This window comes from Rutidosis leptorrhynchoides, chromosome 1 (genome assembly GCF_046630445.1).
Source record: "Rutidosis leptorrhynchoides isolate AG116_Rl617_1_P2 chromosome 1, CSIRO_AGI_Rlap_v1, whole genome shotgun sequence".
NCBI classification, from domain to species: Eukaryota; Viridiplantae; Streptophyta; class Magnoliopsida; order Asterales; family Asteraceae; genus Rutidosis; species Rutidosis leptorrhynchoides.
Window position 1 is genome coordinate 95,387,693 of NC_092333.1, and position 26,674 is coordinate 95,414,366.

Here is a 26,674-nt window from a genome sequence, read left to right on the forward strand (position 1 = left end):
TTTAAAACATTGCATAATCATAATGGTTGGTTCAGAAGATATGAACATTGAAAGAGATCGGTTCCATAAAACTAAAAAGGAAAGTGCAATAGAAAATGGTGACTAACAAACGGGAGGTGATACTCACACACACCAGTTTTTGATCCATACATATTTTTTACCATAAAACTTACAATAATAACCTTTAATTTATCTTGAGACTTGAACATTTATTATTGTAAGTAAGGACATAATAGTTAATTAGGTGTGTATGGATCAATATTGTGTGTGTGAGCATCATCCGCTAACAAAATGATGTGGGCCAAACAATTCGGTAATTGATAATTAGCTCCAAAATTTGGTAATAATATATTCTAGTCCACACAATTTCACTCTCAACAATCTGTTCCCCATTCATTTCCATTCATTCATACTCCGTACGTATAATATATGCAAAACAACTGATTTACATATACATACACATTTACATACCAACAGTATGCAATTTCACGCACTTAATTTTAGCTGTTGCTGCAATTCTCATCTCAACAATGCTGTTCCGTTCAAAACCCTAGTTTCTCACAACAATCCCCCTTTTGGTAAGTCACATAATTATTATCTTTTGCTTTTATATAAATTATGAGCAAACATAACTATTGTGTTTATTTCATCCACTGAATACCGCAGGTACTGGAGTTATTTTCCGGTCTACCTGGAAGACTTCTTTGGATTTGAAACAGTTGAATCGAGGAGGTAATTGTTTTAATATTATTTTTTAAAATTCATAGGCATTTTAATATCTAGTAATTTCTTGAATTACCTTTTGTTTTCCCGAAGTTGTTTGATCATCTATTAGGATGTCTGGATAATATTATGTAAATTGAACCATAAGTTTTTACTACTTTCTGTTATATTTGAACCCATCATGAGCGGTTAAAATTTGGATACGATTGGTCTAAACTATGGTCTTACTTATCGTTGAACTCAGGGGCAGTGCTACCTTGGTGCATCTGGGGTCACGACTCACGCGCCCCCTTACATCTCAATTCTTTTAAATGTGTTTATCTGTAAATCTTAGTGCAATTAAATGTGAATTTGCTATTTCATAACAGTTTCTGGATCCGCCGCTGGTTGAACTCATAATGATAGTTAGATTTGGATATGATTGGTCCAAAATAAGGTCTTACTTATATTTTATTTCTTATTAAAACTTAACTCTATGTGTGCCATTTTCCTACCATGAACTCTTCTAATTAACCAATTCTTAGCATTTTTGCATCATAAAGTTTATATGTTTGACTAAAGACTCAAAATGCACCTTCACTAACTTTAATGCATATCTCACATTTCTCATAACAAAACTGGTTCATAAAGACAACATTCCTTGACTAGTTGGACATGATTTGGGTTGGTGTGTGAGCCCCAATCCGGGAACAATTGTGTGGGGTTGAGATATCAAAGTGGACAATACTCCCTGTAGTATTCGCTTTATAAAATTTAATTATTTGGGATGGTTGATTAATATGTGACAAGTAACTGAATGTATATACGTTGCACTCCTTCTGAATATTATATTTACTCGTGTTTGAAAATAGGTGCCATAAACTCGTCTTCTGAGGAGCAAAACTCGGGCATCACTGCAGAGGCAACAAGGTTCGTATGAATTTAAAGATATACAGAAAGTGGCATTTAGCTATCCTTCTTGTATTATTAAATTGTGGATGTTCGTAACATGCGTATTTTGGTATGTTTATGTTGCAGAAAAGTTGTAGAACACATATGTTTGCTTAAAGCAAAACCGGATTTATCTGATAAGGATGAAAAAGATATGTTGGATTTTCTTTATACATGCCAATATCAAATGCGTGGGATTCTTGCAATCTCATTAGGTATTTTTTTTAATGAAACTGATTATATTCATGCCACGCGTACACCTTGTGTGTTGTTCACGATTTATTAAAACTTATTCATGTAGGACGCATCTCATATGAAAATGTGGACGGTTATACACATGCCGTCTTCATGCGTTTTCAGAATAAAGAAGACTTATCGAAGTTCTACGAGCATCCATTCTACTTGGGAGTCTTAAAGGACCATGTAACGCCTTACTGTCATGTATGCCCTGACATGTAAACACCAATTCTCTCCATATCTTTGTCTTTCATTTTCTTACTTTAATTGTTATATTGTTAATACTCTTATAATTATTGATTTATGAGTTCAAATTGCTGTATACTTTATCGTATCCACAGGAATTCGGTTATTTTGATTATGAATCTGAAATACAAGATGACATTCTTTCCATTTTTCGGAAAGGAGAGGTCAGAACCTATCTCAAATAAAATTTGGAATATTTTCTTTGAGATGTGATGTTTGTGTGTGTGTGTGTGTGTGTGTGTGTGTGTGTGTGTGTGTGTTAAAATAGCTAATACCAACACTTGTTTACTGGGTGTATCAAGTTTTGAATTTTGCTACTGTATAATGCTAAAAATAAAAGCTCTTATGTAAATTTATATAACTACTGGTGCCAGGAGTTTAACTTTGGTGTGGAATACATATTTCTTATCTCTTTAAAAGAAAGCTCGTTGGGTGACGTGGCAGATGATGCACTAACATCTTTAGCAGAACTTACGATGCAATTTCCATCTTTAATCGTTCAGGCTACTAAAGGTATTGTCAATACATGCTTATTTTGTAGATATGTCAATTTCGACCGATTTAATCATACGTTTATTTATTAACAAATCAATCTGGTTATGTTTTTATTTTTAACGGGTTACTGGTTGAACATACGAGTAATAATAACTTAGCTGAAACGTAAGTAGGTCAAACGAGTTGACAATGATTAAAAGTTATGTCTACTGTATATAACCTCCCAAGTCATATTATTCAAACAATTAAGCTTATTAATAATGTTGTAATAAAGTGCCATTTATTTATGATGAGTATATATATTGTCCTGCATTAGCGACTCTTTTTAGTTATTTGGCCTTTTAGGGTCAACTTTCAATCCTGGCAGCAAAGACTACACTCATGCTGTAGTGATTCGATTTCGATCATGTAAGCTTCCTTTTTAGCCTTTTTACATACAAATTATTCACTTTTGCTTCTTCTCATACCTGACTATTATGTTTGGTCTTTTGACAGCTGAAGCATTCGATATTTTCATGGGAACTTCCGAATATAAAGATGTAATATTTGATTATTTGAAGTCTATTCTTTTGATAATATGCGGTATACTTGCATGGAACATGCTAATAATAAAGATATAGTTTGCGAAATGAAATACTTCTGAGGTTGATATAATGAGTTAAATAACGGACTGAGTTCATTTGTTTATCTTACAAAATGAGCAGGTTTGGAGGTCAAAGTTTCAGCCCATAATTGAAAAGAAACTGTCCATTAGCTTTTCGGTTGACCCAGTTGGAAATGAGTTGATGTAGCAACCTTCGCCGAGTTTAGGTTTATTCCATGTTCCTTTTTAAATTTTTATATTCAAATAAACCCCATTTGGGACTCCATTATTCAGTTTACTTTCACTTTGAATTTCAAACAAAATATGGTTAAATACTTTGGTACGAGTAAGTTTAGTTCCAACGAAAATCAGATAATTTCAGTGGAAACGTATAATAGATATAAGTGCACTTTTTTCCTCTAGACATACTTGGAAGAAACGAGTAGTTATCATATCAAGTATGCTATTTGTATCCAACATTCATCAAGTTTTCCTTCAAATTGAAATGTTTAACATTATCTTATCTAAAATGTTCTTCCACTCGTTATCTTATCTTAGTGAATTTATTTGAGTTGAAGAAAATGTTATTGATACAATTGCGAGTTAGCAATTGAACTAAGTGTGAAAGTGTGTTTATCTATCATGACTTCTTTTGGATACAAGTTTGAGATTCAAAATGAAAGGACAAGTAATCTAGAATGGAGAGAGTATTACTTGTCTGATTTCAATTCGACATGGTGTTTTTAAGTTTTTTTTTTTTTTTTTTACTTCAGATGATTGCATTCTTGGTGCTTTATATGGTTGCTTGTATTTAATCTCTGTAATTTTTCTATCCACAGATTTCAGATTTACTTACCAAACCAATCTTGTTCATGGATGATCTGTTTTAATGGGAGAGCCTGCAGGTGATTGATTATTATCTGCAGTCAATGTCTATTGTGATAATATATTACTAATATTTGCCACAATCTATTAATGTATTACTCCTACAAAAAGGAGCTCATTTTGCTATTTCTTTGCCATGTAGAAAAGTCCGTATTCGTAACGTTAATATTTGTCCTCACAGTCGGTTAAATCATCTCTGCCTATTAGTTACATTGGTTTAGGTCAATGTTAGAACACCAATTTTGGAACTTGCCTAAAACTGGACACACGATGGTTAACCGTTTAAATAACCCGGTGACTTGCAAAGTGGTTATGAGAGTATTCGATGCCGACTATTGCCTTTCAAGAAAAATGTGCCAACCCATAAAGTGCAGAATTTGTCCATGTTGTTGTTCTAGTTTATGACATCATTATCCAAATCAATGGATAGAAATCATAGTTATCAATCCAAACTCATTTAAAGGTCAATATTCAATCTTTTGATAAAAAAGATGACATAATTATGACTTTACTTTTATATATAAGAAGAAAGAAGATTGTCGGATCTTTGCTCGTAAACTCAAAATTCTAAATGTTGAAGTTCGAAATTCGATCAAACTTGAGATTAATTAAATCTTCTGATACTATTCTTGTAGAAGGTCATAACACACTATTGACACTTTTAGCCCCTCTCAAGTCTTTTGAAAATAGCTTATATTATGTTATCAATAAAGGGACTAGAATAAATTTAACAGTATTTGATCAACCACATTCCACCTTGGTTATAGAATATTTAGGGGGTGATATATGACAAATTATTAATTATTATTATTACTAAAATTTCTAGAACGAAAACCACACCGTTATCACGTACCTAAACTACAACTTCGTCCCACGTAGGATTCCAATCGATGAACTTTTTGATTCATCATATATCAATGTGTTGTATGATTATTGTTACAAAAATGTTTTGCATTATTTTATTACTGCTGTTTAAAGAATGTGTTGTATAAATGCATAATTACTCGTTACTAGTTGATTACATATTCTTGAACTGAACGAAACAAATATTAATCATCTCTTTTGTAGTTTCTTAGAGAATTATCTTGAAATTAAGTTCCTTTTCAGAACATAACCATGTTCATAATCATATATCTACACAGCAGTATTATAACCAATCATATGTGCTTTCTTACCCTCTTGTTAAATGTAGGCCATTTGAAGTCAATAAACTTCGTTTTTGGAGTCTTGTATCTTTATTATTATTTGCAAACAGAAAAATTGTATAATTTGTTTATGAACTGTCATTTCCTTAACATAAATAATGCTACAAGTCCTCATCAATTGTCTTGTTTTCTTTTGTGTTAGCTTCTATCTTGGATTCCTCTGAATTACAAGTTTGTCCCTACATAAGATACAAATGATGCACATATGAACAATTAATTAATATATGTTAAATTAGTCATCATGCTATCCAACCAATAATCAATTTAATTTTAACAGTTAAAATATTCTGGTTAAGTTTATTCGATAGCAGAAGTTTTGACTTTGACTTCCGATCTCCAATCCTTCTTGTGTTAGGCCAAGCATTAAACACTTGTACTCTTACGCATGCAATATACAGTATAGCATATGGTTATTGGACTTGCTTAAGTCCATATGTTTGACTTATAGTGTTATATTCGCTAATTAATTTTCTTTTGGCACCCGAAAATATTATCTGATCATATATGTAATGTACTGTAATAATATGTTTCAATCATTGTTTCATATCTAAATATTTTGTTATCTTGCTTTCAATTATATTTCTGGATGGTTATGTGGCCAAACGTTTAGTTAAATAATAATACTCTGTATTCAACAGGTTTCAAGAAAACGAGGCGTCATTTGACTTTGACGGTCAAACAAACTACTTACAAGTTCCTGACATTACATGTTTGTGAATTCCTGCAACACTGAAAAATCTCAAAATCAATATGATAATATGTACATGTATATTTTGTTATCTAATTTTGATGGTCAAAATGATTGCCTATAATGTCAAAAAAATTTAATGGTAGGTGGCATGGTGGATGGGTGTGGCCGGTTGGGTAATGGGTCCAAATCGACATGGGTCAAATCGGGCTGGGTCATTTTGATCCTAAGCCCCTTGTTGATCCATATTCTAAATCTTTGAATTGAACGATTCAGTAGGTTGTATGGGTCAAATTTACACTTTGTAGACTTTCAACCCATTGAACAAATATTCCCGTTCCCTTTTTATCTAATTTTTTTTAACCGTTTATTTAAGATAGTAAAAAAAAAAAAAAAAATATAGATTAAATCGTAAGTAGATGATTCGAACTTCAGATTTATTTGAATTACACTCATGAAAAGATTGAGTAATAATCCCAACACTCACTGCAGAAGGTGGAACAGATTAATCTGCAAGCTTTATTCATTATATGGAATATTTATATTTACATTATAGTTATAATTCAAAATTTCTATGTAACAACCAAGTATTGGAAATCCTACATGAGCCAAAAGAGTAGCATGAATCCTAACATACAATGTGAACCTTCAAAAAAGTATATTTTGACTACAAGGGTTATACACATGAGGAAGCCACTGCTCAATTATGAAGTGGGTTTGGCCCACCTGGAATTACTCGCTTTGAGTCATCAGAAATCGGATCGATTTCCTTATTTGTAGATACTTCAGGAGCTGCTGCTGTTGGTGTTGTCCATGGATGATTAGAGTGATGTTCTGGCTTGAATATTTGATTGTTTCCTTCGGTTGTGATCGTTTGGGTGTTGCCCGAATAGTAAACTGGAGCGATTACGATGATCATTATTGTTAAAGCCGTAATCGAGATTCCGGTATATTGTATTCCCATGAAAATGGTAATGGAATAGTGATTAGAATACAGAAAACAGAATGGGATTAGTTGTGTTTGTAGGGACTAATGAGAATGGAGGGATATGAAGTCTTTAAGATGGGCTGATAAGATTGAAATTTTGTGTAAAGGACAAGAAAAATGCTCTCTTAAGTAATGCTTATTACCGAAAATACCCTTCTGGTCTAAGTTAATGATATTTTTTAGTGATTCTGTCTATACACAACCAAGTCGTACACAACAGTATACAACAACAGTATACAACATCATTAAGGAAGAGATGGTGAAATTAAGTTGATTTTAGAGGGTAAGTTAGTCATTTTGGATTGTTATTGTTGACTCTTGATTGTGTACTACTGTTTTATATAAAAGGTATAATAATAATTGATAAGTTGGCTGAGTTTGATTTTTATTGATTACTGCTTTGAAACTAGTACTCAATGGCCCAAACTGTAACTTGGGAGCCCAATTTGTTTTGTATCATCATATCATATATATCTTAAACTTAAATTCTAAATCTTAAATAATACATTGTGTTATCCGCAGGGAGTACTGCTAATTTATGGTCTAACAATGCAACTTACAACAGGAACACATAGTTGTTATCTAATAATTCATTGTTAATAGGTTCTTTAAGGGACATGCACATATATATACACCCAAAATCCCCAATAAGAACCAAAACAATAAGAAAGCATAAATGGCATCAAAAAGGTCATCTACTTTCTTTAGTATTTTTATCTTATTTGTTATCCATTATGTTTTTGATTATACCATATAACATAATATATCATAACTTTACTAACATAGTATACAATCTTTGTTTAATTTTGGTTTAGAATAGCCGTTGTTACGGGAGGAAAGAAAGGTATAGGGTTCGAGATAATCAAACAGCTATTGTCTTCCACTCACGATCTTCAAATCGTTCTAACAGCAATGGATGAACAAAAAGGTCTCCAATCTCTTGACAAACTCAAGACTTTAGGGTTTTCAGATAATGTCGTCGTTCATCAGCTTGATGTCAAGAATTCTGCTAGTATCGCATCATTTGCAGATTTCATCAATACCAAGTTCGGAAAACTTGATATATTGGTATGCTATATAATATGGTGACTTCAAAGGTTAAGTCTAGAAGTTATTATTAACTTATATAAATATTTAAAAAAAATAAAACTTAAGGAATGTTTGATCTTGGGGGCAGGTGAACAATGCAGGAGTAAATGGAATAATCGTCGATGAGAGAAACTTAAGCCTGCATGATCAGGAGGTTACGGGAGTTCAAGCACTTATGACAAAACAAATCATGTTGCAAACATACGAAACAGCAAAAGACTGCATCGAAACTAATTATTTCGGAACCAAACATGTCACCGAAGCTTTGTTACCATTTCTTAAGTCTTCCCCTTCACCTTGGATTGTGAATCTAACAACTGGAGTATCAAAACTCGAGGTATTGATTCAGATTAATTAGCTTATATATATATTGCAAAAGATTCTGGCTAAGTAACTTTTATTTTTGGTAATGTGTGTAGAATATTAAAGATGAAAAAGCTAGGAAGATGCTTAGCGACGTTGATAGACTAACGGAGGATGTTTTAGATGAAGTTGTGACGGGATTTTTACGTGATGCTAAAGATGATTTGTTGGAGAAGAAGGGGTGGAATGAGCCATTTTCGGCTTATATTCTTTCGAAAACTGTTGTTAATGCATACACTCGGGTTCTGGCTAAAAAGTATCCATCTTTTCGTATAAATTCAGTTAATCCTGGTTTTACGAAAACAGATATGACATATTATCAAGGGATCTACACACCCGAAGAAGCTGCCGTGGGTCCGGTTAAGCTAGCTTTGCTCCCTGATGATGGTCCTACGGGTCGTTTCTTCTTTCAAACGGAAGAAACGACCTTTTGAAATCGAGAATTGTACTTATTGTATCTTGTTAATTTAGCTTAAGGGCTAATCCAGTATTTTATCATCTTTGTTGGATGATCAGAATAAGAATTGAAGTTATTTTACCACATAGATGAATGGGAAAATAGTTACAAACACAACTAATGCTTAAAGGACACAGAGTTGGGATTGAACCCATAACCTCCATTTCTATATTGCATGTTCTCCAACCACTAGGCTACCATCACAACGACAAATGTGCCTATTCTTAAAAAAAATGGGCCTCCGAACAAAATAGAGGCGGTGAAACAAATCATAAGCCCTAACTAAGAGAAACTCGTACTTCATATGAATTGATTTGGGCTTCGAACAAAATAGAGGTGATTCAATGATTGGTTTTCGTTGACGGATCTCTTAATTAACCCTAAAACAAACACAAACATGAACCGATTCACATACAAGCGTGAACAAACATGTAATTCGCACGACAAAAGTGAACTACGATATGATAGTGCCGGAAAAACTTCAATAACTATGAACTGTCATCACCGCCATCATCTTCTAACATATTTAGATTTGACTGAAAATTTAGGTTTTGGTGGTGGATATATTGGAAATGAGGATAGTGAGATATCAGTGAGACAAAGAAATATAAAAGGACTAAATTGCCCTCGTACACAATGCACGTCAGGTCAGTTAAAGGGAGGGAATTGGAGTCCGTCAAAATTAGGGACCAACCACGCAACATGTGCAAACATTAATTAGAGGTATCCGCGTTAAAAGAAATACTTTAGGTTCATCCATAAAATTTTGAACAAACTTTGGAGACCAACCGCGTAATTTTGTCTTGTAATTTCGAATTACATGAGAAAATTTTAGATAACAATCAATGAAAACCGAGTTCGGAATTTGTGGAATATTTTCGATTTGTTTATGTCGAAAATCTAACCGTATTCTTACTTTTATTAAAAAAAATTATCCACCTTATTATTTACGGAATATATATTTTTTTAAAAATTACATTTGAAAAATAACTATTAAATCTATATCACTAAACTCTCTAATTTACTCTGGTTAATATATTATTCTATTTTTATAGAATGCACTTGTTATATAAATTCATATAAGACCATTGCCAACGGGGTATGCCCTCACTCCGCTCTCCGCTTTGTCCTCGAAGGCTCCATTGGCAGTCATGCCCTCGGTTCCAACCTCAATATGTCCTCAAGCTTCGCCCTGGCTTATTTTATCCAATAGCATATTGCATCACAGTTCATTTTCTTTAATTATTTGTACTTATAGCTTTAACAGTTGTAAATTAGTTTATTTATTTAATTTGGTTGGGTGATGTAATGGGGAGGAAGAATGTCATGGTTGAGAGTGGTATGTGATGGAGAGGAAATGTGAAAAAAATGATGATGCGACGGTGTGTAAGAGGAGGAAGGACGTCATAGTTGGAAGTGATCTAATATATAGCATTCGTATAACGTTCGTTGTTTGAATTTGAATTTGAATACATAATAAAGATATATCTTGGTATCATCGATTCATCCATATCCATAATATTGTATTATCCGTCAGCAGTTCATGAATTTATTGTCCAGTTGGTGCATTGCACCCACATATACATACATACACAGGAATATAAACAACTTAAACAAGATAGATATAGCATAACATATTGTACATACTGAATTATGGAATCAAAAAGGTCCTCAATTTACTTTCATATGTATTTCTAATTTTTCATTGTTTTTGTCATGTTTTTATTTATAGTTTTAACATTATTACCATAAATTATTATGTTTGATTTGGGTTTAGGATAGCCGTTGTTACGGGAGGAAACAAAGGTATTGGTTTGGAGATATGCAGACAACTCGCTTCACCGGCTCATGATGTTCTTGTTGTACTAACCGCGAGAGATGAACAAAAGGGTCTGCAAGCTGTAAACGAACTTAAAACTTCAGGTTTGGTCACAAATGTCATTTTTCGACAGCTTGATGTTACAAATCCGGCTAGTATCACATCATTCACAAACTTCATTGCTAGTCAATTCGGAAAGCTAGATATTTTGGTAAGATTCGTAAGATAAAAAATATGTTAGTTGAAATGTTAATTTAGATTCTTGAGGCCAAACCGTTAATTTGTCTTCAAAATAGATATATGCATGGTCATGTTTTTACTAATGTTTGTGATTTTAGGATGAATAACACTTAAATATAAGCATGTTAATTGATTGTTTTTTAAAAAGATTAGTAGTGTACATTATGACATTATATGATATATATTGGTTAAGATCCTGATGTCCTCACAGAAATAGGTCCAAACCTCCCAAGCAGCCAGAAAAAGGGTCGGAAACGGAGATAACTTCAAAATATATAAGGAAAACATGCCCATTAATTTATTTTAACGAGTATTTGTTATTTTTAATGTTGAACATAGACCTTCTGATAGGTGAACAGCGCGGGTATCAATGGAATCGTTGTAGATGAGGAGTCACTTAGCGAGGTTGGTCTTACAGAACTTGCAACTAAAAAATTGCTCGTTACGAAATTTCTGTATATAATAATTATTGACGGAAAAACAATACAGGATAAGGAATTTAAGACATTCATGGCAAAACAAGTTATGCTGCAAACATACGAAACAGCCAAAGACTGCATTCAAACAAATTATTACGGAACTAAACATGTTACCAAAGCTCTTATACCATTTCTCGGCTTATCTGCTTGTCCAAGGATCGTTAATATTTCATCTGGATTAGGAAGACTTGAGGTATCAGTTTGTCTTTATCGTTATTATATACTCTGTATCGGCGTATCTTATCTTTAGATGATGGATCGGGTTTAGCACTGCTCACATTTGTGGCCCATATGAGTTAAGTTTGGGTCAAGATTACGTTTAATAGGTCAACCCATGATAGTTTATAAGTTTTGAAGTTCCAACCCGCCAACACATTATATCTGACATGCTTGATCCGAAGTAACAAACCAAGTTAGACTCATTTGACCCAAAACTAATAAGTTTGACCCAGTTGACCCGCGACCATATGGGTCATGTTGGTCATATCCAGGTTGTGTATTGTTTACCGGCCAGTCAACCAGCCAGTCAACCAGTGGCGGATCCAAGAATTTTTTTCTCCAGGTGCCAAATGCAAAATAAAAAAATAAAAAAATAAAAAAATATTGAAAAAAAAAGAAGAAAGAGCAAAATGTCGACTTTTAACATATAAATACACTAAACGTCGAATTTTTACATATAGATACACACACAAAAAAAAAAAATTGGGTCGTCGGGGGCGGCCGACCCGCCCCCTGTCGTCAACCCAGACCGGATAACTAGTAGTTTATCAAATGAGTATAGATTCAGTTTGGGTATTTGTGGCACAACATGCCTACCCGACCCACTCAAATTGCCACTCATAGTTTAAGCTTTGCATAGCTTGTGACATTTGGGTTATCTGTTAATTATGAGTGTAGAATATAAAAGATGAGATGGCAAGTCAAATGCTTGGTGACGTAAATAGACTCACCGAGGAGATTGTGGATGAAGTTGTGACCGGATTTCTACAAAATGTGAAAGACGGTTCGTTGGAAGAAAAGGGATGGAATGCGCCATTATCGGCTTATATGGTTTCCAAAGCTGCTATAAATGCGTACACTCGCATTCTCGCAAACAAGTATCCATCGTTCCGTATAAATGCAGTTAATCCTGGTTTTACGAAGACTGATATGACACGTCATAAAGGGATATATACAGCTGAAGAAGGTGCTAAAGGCGCAGTTAGGCTTGCTTTGATCCCCAATGATGGTCCTTCTGGTCTTTTCTTTTTTCAAATGGAAGATATATCATTTTAATTTGATGTTGACTTGTGAAAGTCAAATCTTTTGAAATGTATCTGTCATATTATTGCCTAGCTGTTTTACCAAAAACATTATTTACAAAAGTTATATATGTGAGTTCTTGATACTATTATGGTTCAGAAACTTGCATGAACTCGCGAAACGATCAAGAACACAAACAATTCTAAACAGGTCCTAATACATACAATGATGTAAGTATATGAGAAGAATTTACAGTGATGCTGCTGCGCTTTATGAATTGGGTCAAGGGGAAAGCATCAGCTCGGCCCAAGCTAATGAAGACGCCTTCATCTCAGCAGAAGATGTAGCGTTGATTTTGGTTTCCAACATTGCGCACATGTCTTTCATCGATACCTGATCTCTAGGCCTTAAATGAATGCACATCGAAACCACGTCACATATGACTTTCAAATCTTCACCGTTGAAATATTTCAGTGCAGGATCTACTATTGACACCATCTCCTCTTGCTTTACAACATAATCTTTCGCCTGTTCATAACATATAACTTCATCATTTAGTATTATCCAATTTGACATGTTACTCAACCCATACCCGCCCATTTGGCCATCTCTTAGTTTTATTTACAGAGAAAGAATTCTTACCCAATCAACCAGGCAACCTTTGTCCTTGCAAAAAGAAGGTCGTCCGCTAACAATTTCCAAAAGAAGAACACCAAACGAGTAGATGTTACCCTGTATATCCAAATGTCGTTCTTCCCACGAATTTGGAAGAACACAAATAGCACCTTCATGACTAATCGAACGCGAGTTATTTTCAGATCTCGAGACGATCGTTTTCCAACTTTCAAAATCAACGAGCTTCAAAGACGGGAAAAAAAAAATTAGTATAGCTTCTTAGAGATCCAGAAACTATAACACGGTATCAAAATAAAAGATAAAATAACTGTTACAGCAGTATACCTTTGGTGAAAAATCATCAGTAAGATACACTGCACTAGAATTCAATTCGGATATAGTAAACGGTGGCTCAATTTCTGTATGAAGATACTTCAGACCTTTTGCTATGCCAATAATAATCTTCATTCTTCGTGACCAACTTAGGTTGCAACCTTCCTCATCTGACATACAACAAAAGCACTATGTTTCAGCCGTAAAGTACAAAAATTTATGTGAACGATAGATGACCCATTTGATATAAAACAGAACCCGGATCAATACATAAGTATCAAATGAACTTACAATGGAGATGCTCGTATAAGGTTCCATTTGATGTATATTCGAAGACCAACATTCTTGTAAATGGAGTATTATCTATACAATAACCGAGCAATCTCCCAGTGTTTACGTGATTTAGCCTTGCCAAATCTGCAACCTGAAGAATACGAGAACGTAAACAAAACAAACAATCGATCTGGATTGATAAAAATGCAAACTTTTTATGTTTAAACGTGTACCTCCTTTTGATAATAGAGTTCAAGATAGCCTGTCCAATGCTCTTCTTTGATACAAAGTGATATGACCGCAATTTCGGGCCCACCTTTCAAATTTCCTTTGTAAACTAAACTATCCGATGACGACCCGATAATGTTGCTAAAATCCTCACACGCAACCTCGAGTTCTTGACGAGTGTATCGTGTCACACCCTTCAACATGTTAGAATCAATATGGACCGCCATATGGTTCTTGTAACTTTTGGAACTATTAAACAGGTTCAATACAGACGGTTTGGTTTTGCATCGCAACATGATCATGAGGGTCCCGATGACAACTAAAGCCACGACCATGAGTCCGGTCATGACTTCCACAACTGGGACCCATACGGGTTTTGAATTATGAGCTCTGTTTTTGGATTTATTTCCAGCAGGTAGAAGTGTTGCTGCTCCAGTTCTATGTGCGTTTACAGGCGCAACAACACCTGCATGAAGAAAACAAAAATCAAAGTGACTTATAGGCATATATTATATACTCCGTATGAACAAGTGCTCCATACATTATAAATCATATAATATTAGAAACGTACCACATTGTTCACTAGTACGCTGCTTTATATCTTTATAGGGTAAGCAGTTTCCACGGAAGCTAGTCCTGTGTAGATCAATTTACATGATATCAAATGTCTAACTATAGTGGTGGCAATGTGGGTGGGCATGTTCGGTGACAGGTTTGAAACGGGCCATTTTAGTACGGATTGAAACAGGGCTATATTAGGTTAGTTCATCAACCACCACTTTATTTTCCACCTTTTGTATTTATACAGCTAATGAATGCGTTTATATGCTTAGAAAAACTATATCAAAACATCAAAAGTAAGTTTCGAAGTTTCGAATTTGGAGTTTGGACAGCTTTCAACCTGTTTCAAATGTCCACACTTTTAGGGTAAACTATATGTATTGACCCGTTTGAATAAAACACAAAACACAAGTAAATTTGTTTATATTTCCACATCTACACCAAGAAAGAAACGATGTATACCTTGGAAGATAACTCAAGCACTTTGGTATAATACCGACGAGGAAATTATATGAGAAATCCCCAAATTTTAACGTAGGTAAACGACAAAATCCTTGTTTAATAACACTCGAGGCATTAGCATTAGCACCAGGAATTAGCCCAAGCAGTTTGTTTCTGTCTAAACGTAGATCTTGAAGCCTTTGAAGATTACTGAGCTCGAAAGGTAATCTGCCTTCAAGTCCATTCGATCCTAGGTTTCTGAACAAATAAGTACAGATGAGTTCTTAAAAACTATAAAGTTCGTTACCTTAAAAAACCAAAGCACAAATCTTTATACCCAGACTTACATTGTTTCAATGCTAACCAACTTGCCGATTTCAGAAGGAATCGGCCCAGTAAGTGAATTGTTCCCCAAATCTAAGACCTTGAGAAACTTTAATGATCCGATTGACCTAGGTATTGGACCAAGGAGTTTGTTTCCATGTAAAATCCTATATGAGGTGCAAATCACCGATTAGATTTCACTATTTATATTTTTATAAATGTTTAAAGGTGAAATAATATAAAAAGATCATACAGTTCTTGTAAGGAAGAGAGCTGAAACAGTTCTTCAGCAATGAATCCTTTGATGGAGGAACCTGAAATGTTACTGTAACAAGAAATTTGCAGCCAAAATCAGCTTCATCATATAAATGTACTAATAGAAAATAAAGAAATAAAAAAGTCCAATAAATACTAATATGAACATTAATAAAATGAAACAAAATTAATTAATTAAATGATACTGAGGTGTTCTTACAGTTTTGTAACTTGATTTCCAGTACAAGTAACACCGAACCAATTACAGGGATCTGAATCAAAACTGTTCCAATTTGATAAAACCAAAAATGGGTCCTCAAAAATACTCTGTTTAAATGAATTCAAAGCATGAACTGCACAAAAATCAACAACTAGGTTATACATTATTTAACTATTTTTAACTAAACAGTAAACAAATTCATAATTCTACATGAAAATATCAAACTCTAAACTACATACCTTCAACTGTTAAAACGGCGTCGTATGCAGGTATCATTATCAAGAACCCTAGAAAAACATACAAGACTTGAAATGAACCAAATTTCTTCATTTTCACTGCAAATTTTTCTCTACCCCTTTAAAAAACCAAGAACCCATCAATTAAAGAAATACCCATAGCGAATAAAGAACCAAGAATCAAGACAAATGCTTAAAGATGCAATCTTTTTAAAAGGGTTTTAAAAATTAAGAATCTTTTTACAAGAAAAACAATACTAACTTTTGTAAATTGTGTAACTGAAAAGTAAAATTAACAGCAGCAAGTTGGGGAAGACTTGGATTAGAAGAGAAGTTTGTTGCAGAATTGCAAAAGGCTTCAAGATTATTCAAAAATATACTAAAATGATATTTTTTGGGTGTATATTTAGGGATGCAATTAAAGGGGAATTTGTGAAGCGGGAATGTTTTATTTCCCTTTTTGATTGATCAGAAATTGATGTGAAGTTATGAATGAGTTTTGGTGAATTTTTTGCAAAAAGGGTGTGTGAAGGAGTGAAGTGGGGTTGGGAATGCTGTAAGTAGGTACTAAATGGTTCTTTAGGGCAAATCACTTGTTAATCATTAGGCTTTAGAACATGGATTAAATGGTAATTTGACATTACATCAACATCATCAAATTTATATGCTCGGTAATTTAAATTAAATTAAATTATAAATTATATTAAATTTGCACTTAAAATAAAATATTAAGAATTATTCCCTCCATCTTACAAATAATCAACGAAGTTGTTACCCCGTATCAAGTACTCACAGCATGCTTGATTTAGGGTATTGGGCTATAAGAAATGAGTATGATAATAATTGAAGATGATTGATAGTTTATAATAGAAATTCTCATTACCTTAAACTAGTTAATGGGGCATTACCCATTAAATTGAGAGGAATGGTAATCATTATGGATTAACTTAAAAGCTAAATTTACGGCTCACACAACATGTTCTATAACTTCCATACTTTTGACTCTCTATGCATTAATTATTTTATTGTAATTGTAAATTTTTAATTATAAAAATATATCATTATCATTATTATTATTATTATTCTGTAAATTAATCATGGTGGTGTACGTAAACTAATTTAAAACAGTATGTCAAGCTTAATTTTAGCATTTTATAATATTGTTACTAACTAATATAAAATTTCAATTATAGTTAACAATTGTAATTACGGGGTTTTTAAATTATTATTATTATTATTATTATTATTATTATTATTATTGTTGTTGTTGTTTTTGTTATTGTTAATTAATATTAATTAATGATTATTAATATATTATTATCATCATAATCATAATTTAATCTATCATTATTATTATTATTATAAAGCATCAAACAAGCAATAACAATACAATGGGAATGCTCATTGCATTCCATTACCATTCCCTTTCTCATTACCATTCCCATTCCCCCACTTCAACCTAGCATGCCCTGCATTTCTATTTAGTTGTTTTCTTACTTTATCCGGCTATTGAACCTGGTTTCCTTCTGCATATGGTAATAGAGAGTTAGGTGTTGTTTGTTTTTCTGTCTGCAGACCTTATTATGTCTTATGTCTGCGCACTCGCAGACGTTTTTACTGCAGACAGTTTGTTTTTTTGAAGACATAAGATAAAATAATATTTTATTATGTATGTAGCCTCGCAGACTTAGAAATGTGCTTCTAAGTGCTGCAGACATAATTAAGTTATGTTGCAGACATAAAAACAAACAGTCTTCATTATTCAGCATACAGACCTTCAGATCACATCTTCTTAACAGACATGGTCCGCAGATCTTCAGACAAAAATATCTTAAAAAACAAACAGCACCTTAGACAGCTTAGAGAGCTCCTCAAAGGGCTAGTTCTCACTCTGTTTTGGGGACTCCTAAGACTGTCTTTCCATGTGTTTCCTAGTCTATATAGGTCCAATCTCATATACCAGCGCTTCTTCGTTGCTTGGTCAGGACACATTCATCGATTTCTTTTAATGCTTCATGGGCTTGCAAGTGACTTACTAATTTTCTTCGTGTATATTAATTAAATAAATATGATTAAAAGCTCTTTTTTTAAACAACAATGCGGGATGACCTAGAAAAACTAATAGTTAATATTAAGAATTATCTGATAAATGATTAATACAAGGTATAAAAATAAAAAAATAATTAATTAACTATTACTTATAATAATTATATTTTACAAATAATTAGTTTTTCGTGTCTAAATTGTATCCTCACTCACTTCCGTTTGAAGCATTAACTATGAGAGTCGATCCTCACATACCACTTTTTGATCCATATACAATTTTATCTCTTAAACTCACAATTATACCCTTAGATTAATCTAGAGAGTTGAATTTATGTTATTAATATAACTACAATTAAAGGTATAATAGGTAATTAAGTGTATATTAATCAAAAAGTGGTGTGTGGGAATCAATTGTCTTTCAAATAATAATAATAATAATAATAATAATAATAATAATAATAATAATAATAATAATTTTTGTGATAAATAAAAATAGTAATGTAAAGAATTAACATGAACGGAGGTTTTTTTAATTTCTCACTGTATGAGTTGTTTGTGTGAAATTTAAGTGTCTAACATTGTTCATTATTATTATGTTGATAAAAAGTGAAGTAAAGTTATAAGATGTTTTAAAAAATGATTTTTCTAACGATATCTTTAATCTATAAGAGTTGTCATTAACGTACTTAATACTATTATACACGACGGTTAGATGTTGACTTTGTAGTGACAATTATTTAATAACATTAAATTTTAAAAACGTTAATAACAGCTATTTAGAGTTGTCAATTAAAGATTGTTTTTAAAAGTTACTCCGTATTATATTATATTATATTATATTAGTGGACTATAATAAGTCGGAGTTGATATATACAGTAACCATATATACAAAAGATAGGATCACTAAACTAGTGAGTCTTTTCTATTTTAAGATATTAAACGCTACACATCATTTATTATTTACTAGAGGACTCAAACTCATAATTTTAAGATTGATGAGTTTCTTTGATGTCGAAAATTTGTAATAATGTAATTTTGAATGTGACTTATGAAATGTCCCGTTCGTATTGATTATAAACGTTCCATATTAATTGATTTCGTTGCGAGGTTTTGACCTCTATATGAGACGTTTTTCAAAGACTGCATTCATTTTTAAAACAACCATAACCTTTATTTTATCAATAAAGGTTTTAAAAGTATTACGTAGATTATCAAATAATGATAATCTAAAATATACTGTTTACACATGACCATTACATAATGGTTTACAATAGAAATATATTACATCGACATATGTTTCTTGAATGCAGTTTTTACACAATATCATACAAACATGGACTCCAAATCTTGTCCTTATTTTAGTATGCAACAGCGGAAGCTCTTAGTATTCACCTGAGAATAAACATGCTTTAAACGTCAACAAAAATGTTGGTGAGTTATAGGTTTAACCTATATATATCAAATCGTAACAATAGACCACAAGATTTCATATTTCAATACACATCCCATACATAGAGATAAAAATCATTCATATGGTGAACACCTGGTAACCGACATTAACAAGATGCATATATAAGAATATCCTCATCATTCCGGGACACCCTTCGGATATGATATAAATTTCGAAGTACTAAAGCATCCGATACTTTGGATGGGGTTTGTTAGGCCCAATAGATCTATCTTTAGGATTCGCGTCAATTAGGGTGTCTGTTCCCTAATTCTTAGATTACCAGACTTAATAAAAAGGGGCATATTCAATTTCGATAATTCAACCATAGAATGTAGTTTCACGTACTTGTGTCTATTTTGTAAATCATTTAAAAACCTGCATGTATTCTCATCCCAAAAATATTAGATTTTAAAAGTGGGACTATAACTCACTTTCACAGATATTTTCTTCCTCGGAAATAAGACTTGGCCACGGATCGATTCACGAACCTATACAAATATGTACATATATATCAAAGTATGATCAAAATATAATTACAACCATTTTTATTATGTTTTAAAGATTTGAGTGTATTAAGTCAGCTGTCCTCGTTAATAACCTACAACTAGTTGTCCACAGTTAGATGTACAGAAATAAATCGATATATATTATCTTGAATCAATCCACGACCCAGTGTATACACTTCTCAGGCTAGATCACAACTCAAAGTATATATATTTTTGGAATCAACCTCAACCCTGTATAGCTAACTCCAACATTACTGCATATAGAGTGTCTATGGTTGTTCCAAATAATATATATACATGGGTCGATATGATATGTCAAAACATTTGCATACGTGTCTATGGTATCCCAAGATTACATAATATATTAGAATACATGTATAATACAATATAAGTTAGCTAGGATATGATTTGTATAGATTTGTTAAACATTTCTCGTAGCTAAAAAGATCAAAAATATCCAATCTTGTTTTACCCATAACTTCTTCATTTTAAATCCGTTTTGAGTGAATAAAATTGCTATGGTTTCATATTGAACTCTAATTTAAGAATCCAAATAGAAAAAGTATAGGTTTATAGTCGGAAATTTAAGTTACATGTCAATTACTAAAGAGGTAGTCATTTCCATTGAAAGAACGACATCTTGATGACCATTTTGAAAAACATACTTTCACTTTGAGTTTAACCAAGATTTTTGGATATAGTTTCATGTTCATATGAAAAATAATTTTCCCAGAAGAACAACTTTTAAATCAAAGTTTATCATAGTTTTTAATTATCCAAACCAAAACTGCCCCCGGTTTCACTACGACGGCGTATATCCGATTTTATGGTGTTCATCGTGTTTCCAGGTTTTAAATCATTAAGTTAGCATATCATATAGATATAGAACACGTGTTTAGTTGATTTTAAAAGTCAAGTTAGAAGGATTAACTTTTGTTTGCGAACAAGTTTAGAATTAACTAAACTATGTTCTAGTGATTACAAGTTTAAACCTTCGAATAAGATAGCTTTATATGTATGAATCGAATGATGTTATGAACATCATTACTACCTCAAGTTTTCTGGATAAAACTACTGGAAATGAGAAAAATGGATCTAGCTTCAAAGGATCCTTGGATGGCTTGAAAGTTCTTGAAGCAGAATCATGACACGAAAACAGTTCAAGTAAGATTTTCACTCGGAATAAGATTGTTATAGTTGTAGAAATTGAATCAAAGTTTGAATATGAATATTACATTGAATTAGAAAGATAACCTACTGTAAATAACAAAGGTTCCTTGATCTTAGATGATTACTTGGAATGGATTAGAAAGCTTGGAAGTAGACTTGCAAACTTGGAAGTATTCTTGATTTTTATGAAACTATACTTATGAAATTTATGAAGAACACTTAGAACTTGAAGATGGAACTTGAGAGAGATCAATTAGATGAAGAAAATTGAAGAATGAAAGTGTTTGTAGGTATTTTTGGTCGTTGGTATATGGATTAGATATAAAGGATATGTAATTTTGTTTTCATGTAAATAAGTCATGAATGATTACTAATATTTTTGTAATTTTATGAGATATTTCATGCTAGTTGCCAAATGATGGTTCCCACATGTGTTAGGTGACTCACATGGGCTGCTAAGAGCTGATCATTGGAGTGTATATACCAATAGTACATACATCTAAAAGTTGTGTATTGTACGAGTACAAATACGGGTGCATACGAGTAGAATTGTTGATGAAACTGAACGAGGATGTAATTGTAAGCATTTTTGTTAAGTAGAAGTACTTTGATATGTGTCTTGAAGTCTTTCAAATGTGTAAGAATACATATCAAAACACAACATGTATATATATACTAATGGAGTCGTTAAGTCGTCGTTAGTCGTTACATGTAAGTGTTGTTTTAAAACCTTTAAGTTAACGATCTCAATTAATGTTGTTAACCCAATGTTTATTATATCAAATGAGATGTTAAATTATTATGTTATCATGATATTATGATGTATGAATATCTCTTAATATGATATATACATTAAAATATCGTTACAACGATAATCGTTACATATAAGTCTCGTTTCGTAATTCTTGAGTTAGTAGTCTTGTTTTTACATATGTAGTTCATTGTTAACACACTTAATGATATATTTAAATAACATTTTATCATGTTAAATATAGTGTATCAATATCTTAATATGATACATATGTATTTAGTAGACGTTATCATAACGATAATCGTTATATATATCATTTCGAGTTTCTTAACTTAGTAATCTCATTTCTTATGTATATCACACATTGTTAATATACTTAGTGAGATACTTACTCATCATAATCTCATGTCAACCATATATATATGTCTATATATACCACAACATGTAGTTTTTACAAATTTGTAACGTTCGTGAATCGCCGTTCAACTTGGGTGATCAATTGTCTATATGAAACTTATTTCATTTAATCAAGTCTTAACAAGTTTGATTGCTTAACACATTGGAAACATTTAGTCATGTAAATATCAATCTCAATTAATATGTATAAACATGGAAAAGTTCGGGTCACTACAGTACCTACCCGTTAAATAAATTTCGTCCCGAAATTTTAAGCTGTTGAAGGTGTTGACGAATCTTCTGGAAATAGATGCGGGTATTTCTTTTTCATCTGATCTTTACGCTCCCAGGTGAACTCGGGTCCTCTACGAGTATTCCATCGAACCTTAACAATCGGTATCTTGTTTTGCTTAAGTCTCTTAACCTCACGATCCATTATTTCGACGGATTCTTCAATGAATTGAAGTTTTTCATTGATTCGGATTTCGTCTAACGGAATAGTGAGATCTTCTTTAGCAAAACATTTCTTCAAATTAGAGACGTGAAAAGTGTTATGTACAGCCGCGAGTTGTTGAGGTAGCTCCAGTTGGTAAGCTACTGGTCCGACACGATCTATAATCTTGAATGGTCCAATGTACCTTGGATTTTGTTTCCCCCGTTTACCAAATCGAACAACGCCTTTCCAAGGTGAAACCTTAAGCATGACCATTTCTCCAATTTCAAACTCTATATCTTTTCTTTTACTGTCCGCGTAGCTCTTTTGTCGACTCTGGGCGGTTTTCAATCGTTGTTGAATTTGGATGATTTTCTCGGTAGTTTCTTGTATTATCTCCGGACCCGTAATCTGTCTATCCCCCACTTCATTCCAACAATTTGGAGACCTGCACTTTCTACCATAAAGTGCCTCAAACAGCGCCATCTCAATACTAGAATGATAACTGTTGTTGTAGGAAAATTCTGCTAACGGTAGATGTCGATCTCAACTGTTTCCGAAATCAATAAAACATGCTCGTAGCATGTCTTCAAGCGTTTGTATCGTCCTTTCGCTCTGCCCATCAGTTTGTGGATGATAGGCAGTACTCATGTCTAGACGAGTCCCCAATGCTTGTTGCAACGTCTGCCAGAACCTTGAAACAAATCTACCATCCCTATCAGAGATAATAGAGACGGGTATTCCATGTCTGGAGACAACCTCCTTTAAATACAATCGCGCCAACTTCTCCATTTTGTCATCTTCTCTCATTGGCAGGAAGTGTGCTGACTTGGTGAGACGATCAACTATTACCCAAATAGTATCATAACCACTTGCAGTCCTTGACAATTTAGTAATGAAATCCATGGTAATGTTTTCCCATTTCCATTTCGGGATTTCAGGTTGTTGTTGTAGACCTGATGGTTTCTGATGTTCAGCTTTGACCTTAGAACACGTCAAACATTCTCATACATATTTAGTAATATCGGCTTTCATACCCGGCCACCAAAAGTGTTTCTTGAGATCTTTATATATCTTCCCCGCTCTGGGATGTATTGAATATCTGGTTTTATGTGCTTCCTTAAGTACCATTTCTCTCACATCTCCAAACCTTGGTACCCAAATTCTATCAGCCCTATATTGAGTTCCGTCTTCCCGAATATTAAGATGTTTCTCTGATCCTTTGGGTATCTCATTCTTCAATTTTCCTTCTTTTACAACCCCCTGTTGCGCCTCCTTTATTTGAGTAGTAAGGTTAGTACGAATAATTATATTCATAGCTTTTACCCGTATAGGTTCTCTGTCCTTTCTACTCAAAGCATCAGCTACCACATTCGCCTTCCCCGGGTGGTATCGAATCTCAAAATCATAATCATTCAACAGTTCAATCCACCTGCGTTGTCTCATATTCAGTTGCTTCTGATTAAATATATGTTGGAGACTTTTGTGGTCGGTATATATAATACTTTTGACCCCATATAAATAATGCCTCCAAGTCTTTAATGCAAAAACAACAGCACCCAATTCCAAATCGTGAGTCGTATAATTTTGCTCGCGAATCTTCAATTGTCTAGACGCATAAGCAATCACCTTCGTTCGTTGTATTAATACACAACCGAGACCTTGCTTTGATGCGTCACAATAAATCACAAATCATCATTCCCTTTAGGCAATGACAATATAGGTGCCGTAGTTAGCTTTTTCTTCAATAACTGAAACGCCTTCTCTTGTTCATCCTTCCATTCAAATTTCTTCCCTTTATGCGTTAATGCAGTCAAGGGTTTTGCTATTTTGGAGAAATCTTGGATGAATCTTCTGTAGTAATCAGCCAATCCTAAAAATTGACGTATATGCTTCGGAGTTTTTGGGGTTTTCCACTTTTCAACGATTTCGATCTTTGTCGGGTCCACCTAGATACCTTCTTTGTTCACTATGTGACCGAGGAATTGAACTTCTTCCAACCAAAATGCACACTTTGAAAACTTAGCGTACAGTTTTTCTTTCCTCAATACTTCTAGCACTTTTCTCAAATGTTCTTCGTGCTCTTGATCATTCTTTGAGTAAATAATTATGTCATCGATGAAAACTATGACAAACTTGTCAAGATATGGCCCACACACTCAGTTCATAAGGTCCATGAACACAGCTGGTGCGTTAGTCAATCCAAACGGCATAACCATAAACTCGTAATGACCATAACGCGTCCTAAAAGCAGTTTTTAGAATATCATCCTCCTTTACTCGCATTTGATGATATCCAGAACGTAAATCGATTTTTGAATAAACCGACGAGCCTTGTAGTTGATCAAATAAGTCATCAATTCTCGGCAGTGGATAACGGTTTTTGATGGTAAGTTTATTCAACTCTCTGTAGTCAATACACAACCTAAATGTACCATCCTTCTTCTTGACAAACAAAACAGGAGCTCCCCATGGTGATGTGCATGGTCGAATGAAACCACGTTCTAATAATTCTTGCAGTTGGCTTTGCAGTTCTTTCATCTCGCTGGGTGCGAGTCTGTAAGGAGCACGAGCTATTGGTGCAGCTCCTGGTACAAGATCTATTTGAAATTCAACAGATCGCTGTGGAGGTAGTCCCGGTAATTCTTTCGGAAATACATCGGGAAATTCTTTTGCGACGGGAACATCATTGATGCTCTTTTCTTCAGTTTGTACTTTCTCGACATGTGCTAGAATAGCATAGCAACCTTTTCTTATTAGTTTTTGTGCCTTCAAATTGCTAATAAGATGTAGCTTCATGTTGTCCTTTTCTCCGTACACCATTAAGGGTTCTCCTTCTTCTCGTACAATGCGAATTGCATTTTTGTAACATACGATCTCTGCTTTCATCTCCTTCAGCCAGTCCATGCCAACTATTACATCAAAACTCCCTAACTTTACTGGTATCAAATCAATCTTAAATATTTCGCTACCCAGTTTAATTTCTCGATTCCGGCATATATAATCTGCTGAAATTAATTTACCGTTTGCTAATTCGAGTAAAAATTTACTATCCAATGGCGTCAATGGACAACTTAATTTAGCACAAAAATCACTACTCATATAGCTTCTATCCGCACCCGAATCAAATAAAACGTAAGCAGATTTATTGTTGTGATGACCCGAAAATTTCTGACCAAATTTAAACTTTATCATTAAATGATTTAATGTTTTCGACACGATAAGCAAAGTCTTTTAAAATGAATCTCAAAATTTTGAACTATTCAAATATCTTTCGGTTGTTCTCGACGATTCGCGAACAATTATATGTAAATAGATACATATACTATAACTTGAAAACGTAACAAAGTGTTAAGTAAACGATACTGTGCATTAAACTTATTGGTTTGATTATCTGATTGATATATTTTACTACGAAGTTAAAATATTATGTTAAACGATTGAATTAAAAGATATTTACTGAGTCCTTTAAGGATTATGATATTATTACGAGTCTCTGTTGTGAGGTCCACATTGATTTAAGAAATTATTCCTTTTTAACGGTATTCGAAATATATGGTAAAGTGTTCGTTTAAATAACGTAATTTGGACACATACAATAATAAGAAATATTAACTGTTAGAATTAAAGCTATGAATAACTTGCGATGTGTAATTTAAAACGTGTTTATTAATATTAAAAATATATATTAAAATGATTAAATATAATATTTAACTAGATATAAAACGTTTTGGATTTGGATATACTTGATTAAATAACGAGACATTG

At 33.1% G+C, this 26,674-nt stretch overlaps 4 protein-coding genes across 4 annotated transcripts; 3 read left to right on the forward strand and 1 right to left on the reverse strand.

Annotated features, from left to right (window-relative positions):
* Positions 1-393: 393 nt before the first annotated feature.
* On the forward strand, positions 394-4,225 carry LOC139863153 (stress-response A/B barrel domain-containing protein UP3). Its single transcript, XM_071851803.1, has 11 exons — positions 394-578; positions 667-732; positions 1,575-1,632; positions 1,741-1,868; positions 1,955-2,094; positions 2,232-2,300; positions 2,511-2,649; positions 2,977-3,039; positions 3,127-3,170; positions 3,336-3,441; positions 4,054-4,225. The coding sequence occupies exons 1-10, from the start codon at positions 479-481 to the stop codon at positions 3,420-3,422; spliced, it is 894 nt and encodes a 297-aa protein (XP_071707904.1). The 5' UTR covers positions 394-478; the 3' UTR covers positions 3,423-3,441; positions 4,054-4,225.
* A 3,172-nt stretch (positions 4,226-7,397) lies between these two features.
* LOC139863162 ((+)-neomenthol dehydrogenase-like) lies at positions 7,398-8,867 on the forward strand. Its single transcript, XM_071851811.1, has 3 exons — positions 7,398-8,048; positions 8,158-8,406; positions 8,489-8,867. The coding sequence occupies exons 1-3, from the start codon at positions 7,893-7,895 to the stop codon at positions 8,864-8,866; spliced, it is 783 nt and encodes a 260-aa protein (XP_071707912.1). The 5' UTR covers positions 7,398-7,892; the 3' UTR covers position 8,867.
* Positions 8,868-9,286: 419 nt separating this feature from the next.
* LOC139887304 ((+)-neomenthol dehydrogenase-like) lies at positions 9,287-12,702 on the forward strand. Its single transcript, XM_071870644.1, has 5 exons — positions 9,287-9,536; positions 10,672-10,919; positions 11,300-11,353; positions 11,438-11,620; positions 12,325-12,702. Exons 1-5 carry the CDS (start codon positions 9,287-9,289, stop codon positions 12,700-12,702), a joined length of 1,113 nt encoding a protein of 370 aa, XP_071726745.1.
* A 45-nt stretch (positions 12,703-12,747) lies between these two features.
* Positions 12,748-16,509, reverse strand: LOC139863168 (probable LRR receptor-like serine/threonine-protein kinase At1g63430). The gene is made up of 12 exons (XM_071851818.1): positions 16,418-16,509; positions 16,159-16,274; positions 15,920-16,052; positions 15,698-15,769; positions 15,468-15,611; positions 15,142-15,378; positions 14,690-14,754; positions 14,124-14,584; positions 13,909-14,041; positions 13,630-13,787; positions 13,312-13,527; positions 12,748-13,197 (listed from the first exon to the last, which is right to left on the reverse strand). The coding sequence occupies exons 2-12, from the start codon at positions 16,247-16,249 to the stop codon at positions 12,952-12,954; spliced, it is 1,956 nt and encodes a 651-aa protein (XP_071707919.1). The 5' UTR covers positions 16,250-16,274; positions 16,418-16,509; the 3' UTR covers positions 12,748-12,951.
* Between the last annotated feature and the right edge of the window lie 10,165 nt (positions 16,510-26,674).